Here is a 14,183-nt window from a genome sequence, read left to right on the forward strand (position 1 = left end):
AACCTCCAGCTACGAGCACATCTCTTTGATTCCACTATTCTTCCTGCATTAACATATGCCTCAGAGACCTGGACCCTACGAAAACAGGATGAGAACACTATTCAGGTCTCTCAAAGAGGAATCGAAAGAACTATGCTTAGAATATCACGATTCACTCAAATGAGAGATAGAATCCGGAGTTCTGATCTTCGTCAACGCTCAAGAATCAGGGACGCTGTCTCATTTGCCAAGACATCAAAAATCAGATGGGCTGGACACGTAATGAGGTTTACAGACAACCGCTGGACTAGAGCCATTACTGATTGGATTCCACGAGACATCAAAAGATCACGTGGACGCCCACCTATAAGATGGTCAGACTTCTTCGTCAAGACCCTAAATGATCGGTTTGAGGCTCTGCATGTTCCTAGAACGAACAGATACCATTGGGCTACACTAGCACGCAACCGGGATGAATGGAGACGTTACTGGCACCCGCTTGAATAAATCGATGAATAACGGGGATTAAGTGATTAAGTGAAGTGATATATAGTTTATACATATACATTTTCTATATATAAAAATTGTCAGTGGAAACAGTATCACCACCTCCCTGTCTTTCCCATGTGCTAAAAATTGGTTCAGAGTAAAAAAAAGGTAAAAAGGTAAAGGCCCTCCCGTTGATCGTCGATTTGCTCGAGCGGGCCCAGTAACGTCTCCATTGGAGACTTTGTTGTTACTGTGTCTGGCATATCGAATACTCTCGGTAGCTTGCCGGGCTCTCCGAGAGGGGCGGAGGAATCGAACTCGGGTCGGCCATGTTGGCCGCTTGTAAGGCGAACGCCCTACCCGCTGTGCTATCGCTCCAGAGTAAAAAAAAAATCTAGCTAATTCAGTGGACAATGGCCTCTCAAGGACTCACAATACAGATATATTAAATGTTCCAGTTTATCTGTTATGAGAAAATTCCAAGGAGAAAATAATCTCATGGAGTGGGAAGAAACTAGAGAGAAAATTCTGAAGATTTTTTAGAAATGAAAAGATACTCGAGAAACACTGATTTATGGGTTTATTCTTAATGAAAATACTGAGAAAAAGGCAAAGATTTGATTACTACAGTTTCATTATACAGTTTAGGATAGTGAGTATATCCAGGAGTCAGGGAGGAAGTTGTGAACTTCTTGGGGTACTTTTTGGAGTATTACCATTCCATACTGAAAGGCCCATGCTCCACTTTTCAAACTTCTAATCCTTCTCTTCTACAGTTGGGAGCAAACCTAAGGGGAAAATCAAAACCCTGCTCTTGATTGTTTCCTTTGCTTTCCCCCAATTTTAGCTAGTTGTCACAAGGGAAGGCTCAGGGCTCCTTCTGGCTAGGTGCGTGGGGTCACTTCCAGGAATGCGCAGGAAGCCTGTGGTGTCAGGGACGAGTCAGTTCTGCAAGTAAAGCATATGCAGTATTTCTTTGTATTATCTTCTGGCCCGGTTGTTACATTTTGTCTACTTTTTCTTGTTCTCAGCCAGGGAATTGGTCTAAATTACCTGATCTGTCATAGGTGTGGTTTCTCTTTATGGTTCTTCTGTAAGGGGAACCTCTTCATATATTTCATATAACAGGCTGGGTGCATGCTTTGTATGCAGGAGCCCTGAGTTCAATACCTGGCAATGAATAGTCCCTACTCCCCACTAGGTATGATTCCCTCCCAATACCCACCCCCCTACGCCCCACCCTCAAACCACAAATTAATTGAACTTGCTTTTTAGGATAATTTTCCATTTGATCCTCCATTTGTTCGAGTGGTGTTGCCTGTTCTCTCAGGAGGGTAAGTGTAAGTGATCATTTTCTTTGGTAGCATATATCAGAATTATGCAGAGGGCTATTTAAATGCTAGGGAATGAGGGAAGCTATATTTTACCTGAAGGTTTCTGATTTGGTATGTCTGTGACCTGAGAACTTGCAATGTTAAAATGGTTCCCAGTAAAGCTGGCACTGCTAGTTTGAGGCCACAGTAGTTTGAGACCATAGTTGGTATTAAGCATGATGCTGTTGATAAGCACGGTTTATGTCCCTTTTACATACATTTCACTATTAAAAAGCAAGCAACATATATTTTTCAAATATACATTGTGATTGAAGGTTTAGAGAAAGATAGGATTTCTTTGATTCCTTCATACCAATGATTCTATAAATTATGATTGACCCCCATGGAAGTAACCATCTAATTCTTCTAGAGATGTTTGTTTCAGCTTTAAAGAACCAAATGGTACTCGTCCTGCAAATTTATTGAAGCATATATTGCTAATGTTTGATTGTTTAGTTATTGGCTCTGTGCTGAGGGGTTACTACTGCTGGCTGTGCTTCGGGACCTTATGTTATACTGGGGATTGAACCAGGGTTGACTGCATGCAAGGCAGGCACCTAAATGCTGTACTGTGTCTTGAAAGCAGGTATTGTTCTTGTCGTCCTTTTAAATCACACTTTTTCCCTTAATTATCCCCCTCCCTGAACTCTCCTAACAACCACTAATATTTCTTGCACTTCTCGTATTTTTTTTTATTTTAAAATGAGTTATATTTAGTGGAATAATACATTCTGGAATTGTAACCTTTAGGTTAGTAGTTTTTTTCCTTCATCATAATTCCCTGAGAATCAATCTAAACTTCTATATAATACCTTTTATTGCTGAAGAGTGTTCCATGGCATCATATATATTGAAAGAAATTTAGAGACGTGTGAGGTGAGAGAGAGTTCAAAGAACATAATCTCCATAGTTTAAACTGGGGGAAAGCCTTTTCTGTTTCGTTTTGTTTTTAAAGTTTCTTAAGAGGTTCGGGGTCACACCTGACTGTGCTCAGGCCTTTGTCCTGGCCCTGTGCTCAGGGATCGTGGTAATGGGGAGGCTATTTGTGGTACAGGGCAAGCACCTTAACTCTTATACTATCTCTGGTCCCTAGGATAGAGTTTTTTAAAAGAACTGCCAAACTGTTTTAAGAGTGTTTTAACTAGTTTATTTAATCCATTTACACGAAGCCAACGTGGCTGACCCGAGTTCGATTCCTCCGCCCCTCTCGGAGAGCCCGGCAAGCTACCGAGAGTATCTCGCCCGGACGGCAAAGCCTGGCAAGCTACCCGGTGACGTATACAATATGCCAAACACAGTAACAAGTCTCACAATGTTACTGGGCCCGCTCGAGCAAATCGATGAACAACGGGAGGACAGTGACCGTATTTAATCCATACTCCCTAATCTTGACTATTTTTTGTGTCTGTTTTGACAGCTGCATAGAACTCCTCCATTAAATACTTGCTCATATCTTTGCCAGGGTTTTGGAAATGGTGCGTCATTGTTGTCAGTCTGCAGATGTAAAACGGTTGCAGACCACTGGTTTTTTTTTTTTCTTCCCCAATAGTTTATTTCATAGATCAGTATTCTTTTTTTTTAATTTTTGTTAGTGAAACACCATGAGGTACAGTTGTAGACTTAAAAATTTTTGTTCTTGGGTTTCAATTATACAATGATCAAATGCCCATCCCTTCACCAGTGCCCATTCTCCACCACCACGGGTCCCAGTATCCTTCCCACCCCCCATCCCACCCTGCCTCTGTGGCAGGGCATTCCCTTTTGTTCTCTCTCTCCTTTTGGGTTGCAGACCACTGGTTTAGAACAGTTTTTTTTTTTTTGGCCTAATGTCCAGTAATTGCTCCAGAACCATTGGTTGAAAAGATCCCTGTGGCTTGTAAAATGTTGCCATGTGTCAGTGACTCAACATTAGTACCTCACATTCCTATACCTCTTTCCTGCTCCCTTTATACAGTCACCTATTTGACATCTTTGAGTATCTCTTAAATTGGCATTTCAAGTGAATGGGACACAAACTTATAGGAACTTATCTCCTTTCCAGTCTCCATTCTGTCTGGTCTTACATCATCTTTTACTCATTTCCCTCACCTAGTCCTGAAATTCTCTCTCCCGCCACCCCCCAGTTTTTAAATTTTGCTTCTTTTTTGGGGGGGTTGGGGGTCACAACTGATGGTACTCAGGGCTTACTCCTGGCTCTGTGCTCAGGGATCACTCCTAATGATGTTCATAGGTGGTGCTGGGATTGAACCTGGGTCAGCATCTTACCCACTGAGCTATCTCTCCAATAATCTATTTCTTTGTTTCTTTTTAAAATCTCATTATCAGAAAGCGATTTGTAGTAAACAAAAATGCTTTGTTGGTGGGTATAATGTGAAGTATTATTTGCACCCCAGTCATCCTTTGTTATTTTCATTAACAAAGAAGTTAATTTTACTTGTAATGTGGTATGTTTCTGTCTGTATTCAGGAAACATCCTTAACAGCCTAGTTATATTGAGAACTGGTCTTTAGGACTGAGTTAATCATAGTGGGGGTGGGAAAGGGTTATTGGAGGCTCACTCTGTAGGAGAGGGTAATGTTGGAGCATTTTGTGCATGAAACTCTGTCATTAACAGTATTTGCAAATTATTGTGCATCACATTTTTAAAAACCCATCTAGGAATATGAAAGAGTAGTTCCTCTTCCCGTCGCCCCTCCCCCCCCCGTGGGGTTTTTTTTTTTTTTGCTTTTTAGGGCCACACCTTAGCTTTTATTTCATCCTTTTTTTGCATCTCTGTTTTCAGAATTCAATTACCTGTTAAGAAAGGATTGTGACTTTTTGTTTTTTCTGGATGGAGGGATTATTGCATAATTGTTGTCATTGAGTAACTTCATTAATTGACATTAATGGTCCACAGTGGAAGGTTTTAGATTCCCCTCAGTAACTTGACTTAGTAAGAATGAGAATACATTTGATTAACTGGCATGCAGAATACACAGGTGAGAATGTTGGCAAGTATCAGTAGGGGAAAATAAGGTGATTCAAAGTGTAGGAGGCAAACAGAATCTCAGGCATGATAGGATAGGCAGAGTTTATGCCCCCCACCCCCATTATCATTCCCCTGATTTTTTTTTAGGGGCGATAAATTTTGAAGATTGAAATAGTATTAAAGGAGGGGGCCAGAGTGATACTACAGTGGGTAGGGCACTTGGCATGTGGCCAACCTGGTTTCAATCCCCAGTATCTCAATGGTTCCCTGAGTATTGCCAGGAGTGTTTTCTGAGTGCAGAACCAGGAGTAAACCCTGAGCGCTGACAGCTCTGGGCTCAAACATCAAAAAAGGAGGAATGAAGTTGTCTTTATTTAAAGAGTAAAATGTTGAACAATTTGAACTCAATAGTGATTCCATGAAGGAGCACTGTGAAAGCCCCAGATGTTGACTTTAGTGGAGAAATAATCCCTGGGACTAGAAACAACCTGAGGAACAGCTCTATGGTCAGATCATTTGGTTCTCACAAAAGAATTGATTAAAAAAATGGGTCAAAGAAATAGTACAGCAGGTAGGGTGCTTGCCTTGCATTTGACCAACCCAGGTTTGATTCACAGCATCCCACACGATCCCCCAAGTCTATAGGAATAATTTCTGAGGCCAGAGCCAGGAATAAGCCCTGAGTACGGCTGGATGTGTTACCAAACCACAGCAAGTAGAAAGTAATTGAAATTCCAGAATTACCACGCAAGTGTTCAATATCACAAATAGGGTAAAATTGATACTCTTGCCTGCAAACTCTTGTTTTTATAACATAAAATTAGAACAAGATTTAACTAAGTAGAATGCCTCCAGTTCCTGAAATGTCAGGGATTAAGCTCCTCTTTTACCTTTAAAGACTTAAGGTACTATGTTCCTAAGAGCCCTGATTTTAAAAACCATGGCTAGGGCCTGGGAGATGACTCAGAGGGACATCTGTTTGGCATAAGAAGGTCCCAGATTTGATTTCCTCACACTCTATGGTCTCTCAAGTACCAGCAGGGTGATGTCAAGTCTCCCTTGAACTTTTGAGAGACCCACCTCCATTTGTCTTAAAGCACTGGCATGACGTATCTGTAGCCTTGAATACTGACAGTTGTCAGTTTTGCATGTTCTAATATTTACTTGGATGCGTACACTGATAGTAGTGGTACTTTAAAAGCTGAATAAGAAGAAATATAGTGATCTGGATGATTTTATTTTTTTCTTTTTAAGGTATGTATTGGGTGGTGGAGCATTGTGTATGGAACTTCTCACAAAACAGGTGACTATTTTCTTATGCTGTACTCTAAATAGTGTTTTGATTCTGTAAATAGAATCTGAGTGGAAAATTCTGATGAATTTTAGTTCTTTTTAAATGACACCCACTTTTAACAATGAAAAGACTATAAGACTATTTAGGGTAAAGTGTTAAGTGACATTGCCCTCTGTGGTTTGCCTGTGTGAGGATGGGCATTAAGAGTGATGTATATTTAATTTGCTCACGCTTGGCATTTAGAATATAGATTTGTTGTTTGCAAGACTTTTGGAAATGTTCTAAGTTAATTTTTCTCTTGGCTGTGACTGCAAGTTTCTTAACATTGATTTGTTACTGTGGAGTTGTGATGTTGACATTTTGTTTAGGGTTCCTAAGTGGACAGAAGAAGTGCCACTGTGTTTCAGAGAAGTGTTTTCTCCTTCCTGTAGGGCTGGAGCAGTGCCTACTCAATAGAATCGGTCATCATGCAGATCAATGCCACCTTGGTTAAAGGCAAAGCCAGAGTGCAGTTTGGTGCAAACAAGGTACTTTTACTTAAAATGTCACGTAAGCTATAAGATGTGTTCCCTGTTCATTTGTGAAGCTCCTTCCTATCTTTGGTACATACCTTACCAAAGATGTAGATCAACATGTCTAATTTAAAAAAAATTGGGGGGTATATATACTAATAAGTCAAAGGTTATATGTACTTTGAAATTTCCCCAAATTGAGACTATGACTACAAGATGGTCAGACTTCTTCGTCAAGACCCTGAATGATCGGTTTGAGGCTCTGCATGTTCCTAGAACGAGCAGATGCCATTGGGCTATACTAGCACGCAACAGGGATGAATGGAGATGTTACTGGCACCCGCTCGAGTAAATCGATGAATAATGGGGGATCAAGTGATCAAGTGAAACTATGTTATAATAGTTAACTCCAGCAAGCATTTATATGCGAGGATCAGATCTAAGCTTTTTATTTGTATTAACTCTTAATCCTTTTACTAACCTAAAAGTACTGTCACTCTTGTTCTCATTTTGTAGAAAGGAAACTGAACAATTAGGTAACTGGTCAAAGGTCATAGTTAACAAAGGGAGGACTGGAATTAGGAGCAATAGCACAGTAGTAGGACATTTGCCTTGCACGCAGCCAACATGGCTGACCCAAGTTCGATTCCTCCGCCCCTCTCGGAGAGCCCGGCAAGCTACCGAGAGGATCTCGCCCACACAGCAGAGCCTGGCAAGCTCCCCGTGATGTACTCGATATGCCAGACACAGTAACAACAAAGTCTCTAATGAAAACGTTACTGGGCCCGCTCGAGCAAATCCATGATCAACGGGAGGGCCTTTACTTTATTTTACTTTACCATTCGTCTATTCTCTTAACCAATGAGTTTATTCTTTATTTGCTAACTATGCCAGAAGTGCCTTTCCCTGTCTAGTTGTAGCTCCCTTTAAATACCTATATAGACCAAACATGCACTCAGAAGCCAGTATTTTTTTTAATTTGTAATAGAAATATATATATATATAAATAAATTATATATATATAGAAGAAATATCTTTTATATTTTTTTTTATTTGGGGGTGGGTCGTGGGGGCACACCTGGAATTGCTCAGGGCTTACTTCTGGTTCTGCAGTCAGGGGTCACTCTTGACAGGCTCATGAGGTGCTGGAGATTCAGCCCAGGCCAGCCACATTTTGATCTGATACTGTTTACAAAGTGGATGTTCTAAATTTCTGTAATGAATTTGGGTTAAGTGTCTATCCAAATAAAATTATACGCATGCACGTGTATGTGTGTCTGTGTGTCTATATTGCAGTCCCAGGGTTTGATCCTTGTTCCCACAGCCTCATCCTACTAACCCCTAAGCACTATTTGCACAATGAAGAAATAATTCCTGAACATTAGTGAATGATTTATATCTAATCACCATTTCTTAACAGCATGTGTATTTTAGACCGTTTCTTTTGCTATAGTGTTGGGGCCTCCTAAGCTTTCCCCAGAGGACTGGGGCCTACTCCTGGTGGTCTTAGTCAATAGGCTAGAAGGTTCAGTGACTAGCAGTGCTTTGCCCTGGGAGCTGGGAGCCACCAGGGTTCGTCATGATGTACTCTGGGGGCCACTTGGCGCACAGAATCAGACTCCTGTCCATGGGTTCCTGACCCAGGTTTCAGATGTTTTAAATATCACACGAGAATAATTATCTTTCCAGACCTGTTTATTTTCTTGATTTTTATTTTTATATGGAATGTTAATAATCATTCATAAACATTTAGTGTATTTCATTTGAAAAGATTTTGTTTTGTTTTGTTTTCTGGCTACACTTAATGCTGTGACTTATCTCATTGCTCGGTGGTTGCTCCCAGTGGTTGCTTGGAGGTGCCTGGGGTTGAACTCTGCATGCAAAGCATGCAATTTAGCCCTTGTGCCATCTCTGTGGTCCAAGTTTTTCCTCGTTTTAAAGTTCTATAACACCAGTACTCTGTTTTCAATGCTATAGTGTTTTTGTTTTTGTTTTCTTTTAAATTTGGTGGTGGTGCACACCTGATGAAGCTCAGGGGTTACAGCTGGCTCTGAACTCGAGAATCACTCCTGGCAGTGTTTAGGTGAGCCTATGGGATGCCAGAGATTGAACCTGAGTTGGCTGCATCCAAGGCAAGTACCCCACCTGCTATACTATTGCTCTGGCCTCTGTCGTAGTGTTTCATTTTTTTTCTTTTTATGTAGGAGTACTGCTGTTTATTCAGCCACTTATTAGCTGATTGAATTGGGCATGAACTCCACCTTTTTTAAAATTTTTTATAATTTTATTTATTGAATCACCGTGAGAACAGTTAAAAAGCTTTCGGGTTTAAGTCTCGCTCATACAATGAAACACCCGTACCTTCACCAGTGCCCATTCTCCACCCTCCAAAACCCTAGTATACCCCCATCCCACACCCTCCCCTACCTAAGGAGCAGATGATTTCCACATTACTCTCTCTCTGCTTTGATTACATTCAATATTTTGACACCAGACCCACTATTGTTATTTGGGATTTTACCCCAACACTAAGATCTGCTGAAAAGGCAACAGTAGACAATTTGTCTTCTATTGCTGGTTATGAATAACATATGATATCGCGTGGCTGCCGTAGTGGCTGCACAATTTTGCAATTCCGAAATTTTAACACTTAAATCTGGAGGGATTTCTGCCAAAAGCTGCTGGGTTTCGAGATTTGTTTCTGAGTCTCAGGGATCATGGCCATTAAACGGCTTGATCAAGAACCAGAGAGGCCTTGCCTCCAATGATATAGCTGAGCCAGAGGTGGTTTGTGGGTGTGTCTCCCACATACCTAACTTTTGGCCGTTTACTTTCTTGGTAAACTTTGCCCCAAGTTTTTGGGGTCTGGCCAAAGACACAGCAGCAATTTTGGGGTATCTGGAGTCTGAAGGTGCCATCAGGCTGCTGATGCACTTGCCTCACACGTACAGATTGACCCTTGGCGGCACTATACCCCCATGCCATAGTGTTTTAGAATTAATCTGTCATGTAATTCCTTTAAACCATTCCACCCTATACATCCCTGAACCTGGGGCAACCCAGTGCTTTCTAATTTTCTTTCTCTTTCTTTCCTTTTCTTTCCTTTTCTTTCTCTTTTTCTTTTTTTTAACTTTTTGTTTTGTTTTTGGCTTTGGGGACACACCCAGCTGTGCTTAAAATTTACTCCTAACTCTGTGCTCAGGAATTGCTCTAGGAGGTGTTTCAGGGCATGCTAGGAATCAAGGTAGGATGGAACTGTAACCTCTCTACTATCTCTCTGGCCCCATGATTTGTAGTTTTTGTAGCAAGTAAATAAGCGTCCCACCCTCCTTTTTTTCCCTCTTTTTTACATAGATTGTTAAGTCAGGTACCTAAATACTTATGCACCATAAGTTGACTTTCCCTCTATTTTGGTGCTGGGGATCAAACTTGGGGCCTTATACATGAGCAGCATATCCTCTCCTTTTGAGCTATATCCCTGGCTCTGAAGGTGAAAATTTTCAGTTGTTACCTTTGTCTTTGCACTCAGGATCACTCCTGATGAGTTTCCGAGGATCATATGTAGTGCCAGGGATTGAACTTGGGTTCGCCAAGGGCTTTACCTGCTGTATTGTTTCTCTGACTTCTAAATAAATTATTTTTAAGATGTTAATAGGATCTTGGAATTTACGTGGAAAGTGACTATGTAATGGCGGAAATCTCAGCTACCAGTTAGATTACCGGGAGGATAGAATATTTTTTTCTCATGTACCTATTAAAATAGTCTCAATGTACAGACTAAACTACTCATGAAAATACAAGGAGATATGACAAACTTACATAATAGAGGAAGAGTTTTGGTTTTATTTTTTGGAGGGGCCACACCTGGCTATGCTCAGGAGTAACTCTTGTCTCTGCTCTCAAGGATCACACCAGTGAGGCTCACAGGATCTTATAGGGTGCCAGGTGTCGAACCCAGGTCAGCTGCATGCAAGGCAAGCACCTTCTCTACTTGTTATCTCAGATAGCTAGTGGCCTCAGTTTTGTTGTTGTTTTGTTTTGGGGTCATATCCGGTGGTGTTCAGGGCTTACTCCTGGCTCTGGGCTCACATCACTCCTGGTGGGTTTGGGGGACTGGATGTGGTGCCAGGGATTGAACCTGTCAGCTGTGTGCAAGGCAAGTGCCCTGCCCGCTGTACTATTGCTCTGCCCCGCCCCCAGTTTTATTTTGATTATGTTTCTTCCCTTCTCTTTGTTTTTTGTTCATGTTGCTGTGATTGGGGTTGCACACACACTTCACTGTGGTATACGCACAATTGTAGCTGTGGTACTTGCAGGGATAGGGCCGGTGCCACGTGTCCGTATACCATGCTGTGTTGCTCCCTGTAATCTTGCATGCTTGCACACGTGCCCATCAGTTCTTGCAAGAGGTGTGTGCTCAGGATTGTTGTGGTGCTCCCAACTTTCTAGTTGTTATGCTTGTTAGAGTTTATAGCCCTTTTTTGTTATTGTTTTCCTTGTGGTTCTCACACACACCTGTCTGGCTGTAGTGAGGCTGGAGATTGTGCTGCTAGGAATTCTAGGCAGTAGCACTGACAGTATTGTGCTTGTCTTCACGTGGAACCCTGGAGATTGAACTGTGTGGTCATTTACTTAGGAGGCAGATGCCCTGAGCCAATACACTCTCCCTCTGGGCTTATCATTGGATGTTATACCTTACTAATTTTTTAGCTATAGAACTTTTGGGGATGAAGGTCTCTCAAACAGTGCTCAGGAGCCCCACGTGTCCCTCCTGGCAATTTCCAACCAGTTAGACTCTGCTGGTTTAATTAAAGGCATCAATGTGCAGTGTCTGTCAGGCCCTGCAGGGCTGGGGGTTATCCAGGCTGCTGCCATAATGTCTGGGGACTTCCAGGGCTGTACTCAGTGATTCTCAGGCATCATGTGGAACCAAGGGTTTCAACAGGATCAGTCACGTGCAAGGCACGTGCCTTAATTATTAACTCTCTCACATTATCTCACTGGCTCCTAATATGATGTTGTTGTTGTTTTGTTTTGTGGGTACCATAGGCATTGCTCGGTTTTTTTCTTACTCCTTTTGGTGCTTGAAGGACCATAGCTAGAACTTGGGTCTCTTGCAGAAATGTTCTCTGGCACAGTGGGAGATTTCAGTGTATTTATGTTAAGTAAACAGGTGTGTCAAAAATTTGACTAATCAGTGAACAAGCTTGGTGCAATGGACAGGTAAGAGTATCTGTACCCAGTAATTTGATGTTGTATTTCTTTACCAAGATATATGAAGTAGGGGGTGGGGGTGATATATAATAAACGTAAGTTGTAATAAAGTCAACTAAAATGTATATGATAGAATTTGAATACAGTGCAATTCAAATTAATGACAGCAATGAAAATTTTAATTAAAATCTACATAAATTTGGAAATTAAATAATTCTATATATAAATTTTAAAGTATAAAATTGTTAACAGTAACTAACTTGGGAGAAAGCCAGGTGGATGAGGGTAGAGAAACTGGGTGCTTGGAGGCAGTTAGAAAGTTCTCACACAATTTTTGTTTTTGTGTGACTTTATTCTGTGGCACAATCCTACTATGGCATATACTCATGATATATTAATTGAAAGTTAAGATATATGTAGGCCAGTTATACTGTTGGGAACAAAATTAATCCTAAACTTGGCCCCTGGGGGAAAAAAAAGGCCCTCCCGTTGTTCATCGATTTGCTCGAGCGGGCCCAGTAACGTCTCCATTGGAGACCTTGTTGTTACTGTGTTTGGCATATCGAATACGTCACGGGGAGCTTGCCAGGCTCTGCCATGCGGGCGAGATACTCTTGGTAGCTTGCCGGGCTCTCCGAAAGGGGCGGAGGAATTGAACTCGGGTCGGTCATGTTGACTGCGTGCAAGGCAAACGCCCTACTGCTGTGCTATCGCTCCAGCCCTTGAAAGGAATTCTAAAAGACATGACTTTGTCATGATAGAGGTCATAGTTTTAGATTTTTAACTCATAGTAACATGTATAGTCCTCAGTGCTTTTTAACCTGAAAATAATATTTTGAAGTTTGTATTTTGGATAGAAGTTTTGGGAAGTCAGTTTGCATTCTGTTCACATCAAATAACATTCTTGATTTATTATTTCTGAAAGGATCTTTAAGGAACTTTAAGGTCAGTGTTGTACTTGTCTAGGGGCAGGAGGACTTAAGAAAACTAACTTTGAAACATAGATTTTTTTTTTGTTGTTGTTGTTGGAGGGCCATACCCAGAGGTACTCAAGGATTACTCCTGGCAGTGCTTGAACGACCATTTGAGATGCCAGGGATTGAATCTAAGTAGGCCGTGTGCGAGGCAAATGCTGTTACTTGCTGTACTATCACTCTGACCCCAGATTTTTGTTGAAATGCAAATTTTCTTTGGTTCAAAAATGGAAGAATGGTGTGACCTTGAAAATTAGGGTATGAAGTTAAAATTCTTTTAGAAATGGGAATGTTAAAATTCTTCCAGAAATGGGAATGTAACTCAATTTCATGTCTCGCTTGAGGACAGTGATAATGTCTCCAGGGGTTATGGTTTTCATTTGCATAGCTTAGACTTTAAATGTATATTTTCTCTTTCAGAATCAGTATAATCTAGCAAGAGCTCAGCAATCTTATAATTCCATTGTACAGATTCACGAGAAAAATGGTATGTTTAATTCAATAAGTATATTTTGTCATCTCTTTTTTATATAATGTGCTATTGATATCTAACCTGTTTTAATTTTCTTCTAATTGCACTAATCTTTTTGGGAAAAAAAAAGTACTGTGACCACAGTGAAAACATTTAACTTGAGGGATACATATACTGTGTTTCCTTCAAAGCTGCCAGATTCTTTGAGAATCTGAGTCAGAGTCTAGAGTAGATTTGTGAATGAATCACTTTTACTCATTTGATAATTGTGAGCTCAGTGGGAATTGAGTTAAAGGCAGCTAGCTGTACAGTTGGAGTTCTCTGTGTAACTGTGATGATATCTGAATTGTGACCAGCTGTTTTTGAAAAACAGGTTAAATGCTTTTGACTCTCTAACAGACTTACCTACTCAAGAAAAAAATTGCCCAAGTATGCATGAAAAAGTATTTGAATAGTAAAATTTTGGAGGTGGGGAGTGTTTTAGGCCATACCTGACAGTGCTCAGGGCTTACTCCTGGCTCTGCACTCAGGGATCACTCCTGGAGGAGTGGCTGAGGGGACCAGGGGTAGTAAGGATCAACCCCAGGTCAGCAGTGTGCAAGGCAAGTGCCTTGCCCACTGTTAAATATCTAAACTTTATTATCTTTAAATTTTGTTTATATTTACAGTGTATCATTTTATTTATTTTTGGTCTCCAGTCATGAGGGTAAACAAGTAAACTTAGAATAAGAACTCTATGGGGCTGGAGCGATACACAGGGGGTAGGGTGTTTGCCTTGCATGCAGCCAACCCAGGTTGATTCCCAGCATGCCTTATAGTCCCCCAAGCACTATCAAGAGTGATTCCTGAATTCAGAGTCAGAGGAGTAACCCCTGTGCATTGCCGGGAATGACCCAAAAATGCAGAAC

General features: G+C 41.1%; 1 protein-coding gene across 2 annotated transcripts in view; it reads left to right on the top strand.

The window, feature by feature from the left end:
* The window catches only part of UBE2Q2 (ubiquitin conjugating enzyme E2 Q2), a 68,399-nt gene that overhangs the window by 50,121 nt on the left and 4,095 nt on the right, over positions 1-14,183 (top strand). For both annotated transcript variants that reach the window (XM_056128793.1, XM_056128794.1), the window contains 4 exons: positions 1,744-1,802; positions 6,064-6,112; positions 6,535-6,630; positions 13,224-13,290. In XM_056128793.1, coding sequence (XP_055984768.1) covers positions 1,744-1,802; positions 6,064-6,112; positions 6,535-6,630; positions 13,224-13,290 — 271 coding nt within the window. The remainder of the gene's footprint in view (positions 1-1,743; positions 1,803-6,063; positions 6,113-6,534; positions 6,631-13,223; positions 13,291-14,183) is intronic.

Source organism: Sorex fumeus, unplaced genomic scaffold, assembly GCF_029834395.1.
Source record: "Sorex fumeus unplaced genomic scaffold, SorFum_2.1 ptg000067l, whole genome shotgun sequence".
NCBI lineage: Eukaryota > Metazoa > Chordata > Mammalia > Eulipotyphla > Soricidae > Sorex > Sorex fumeus.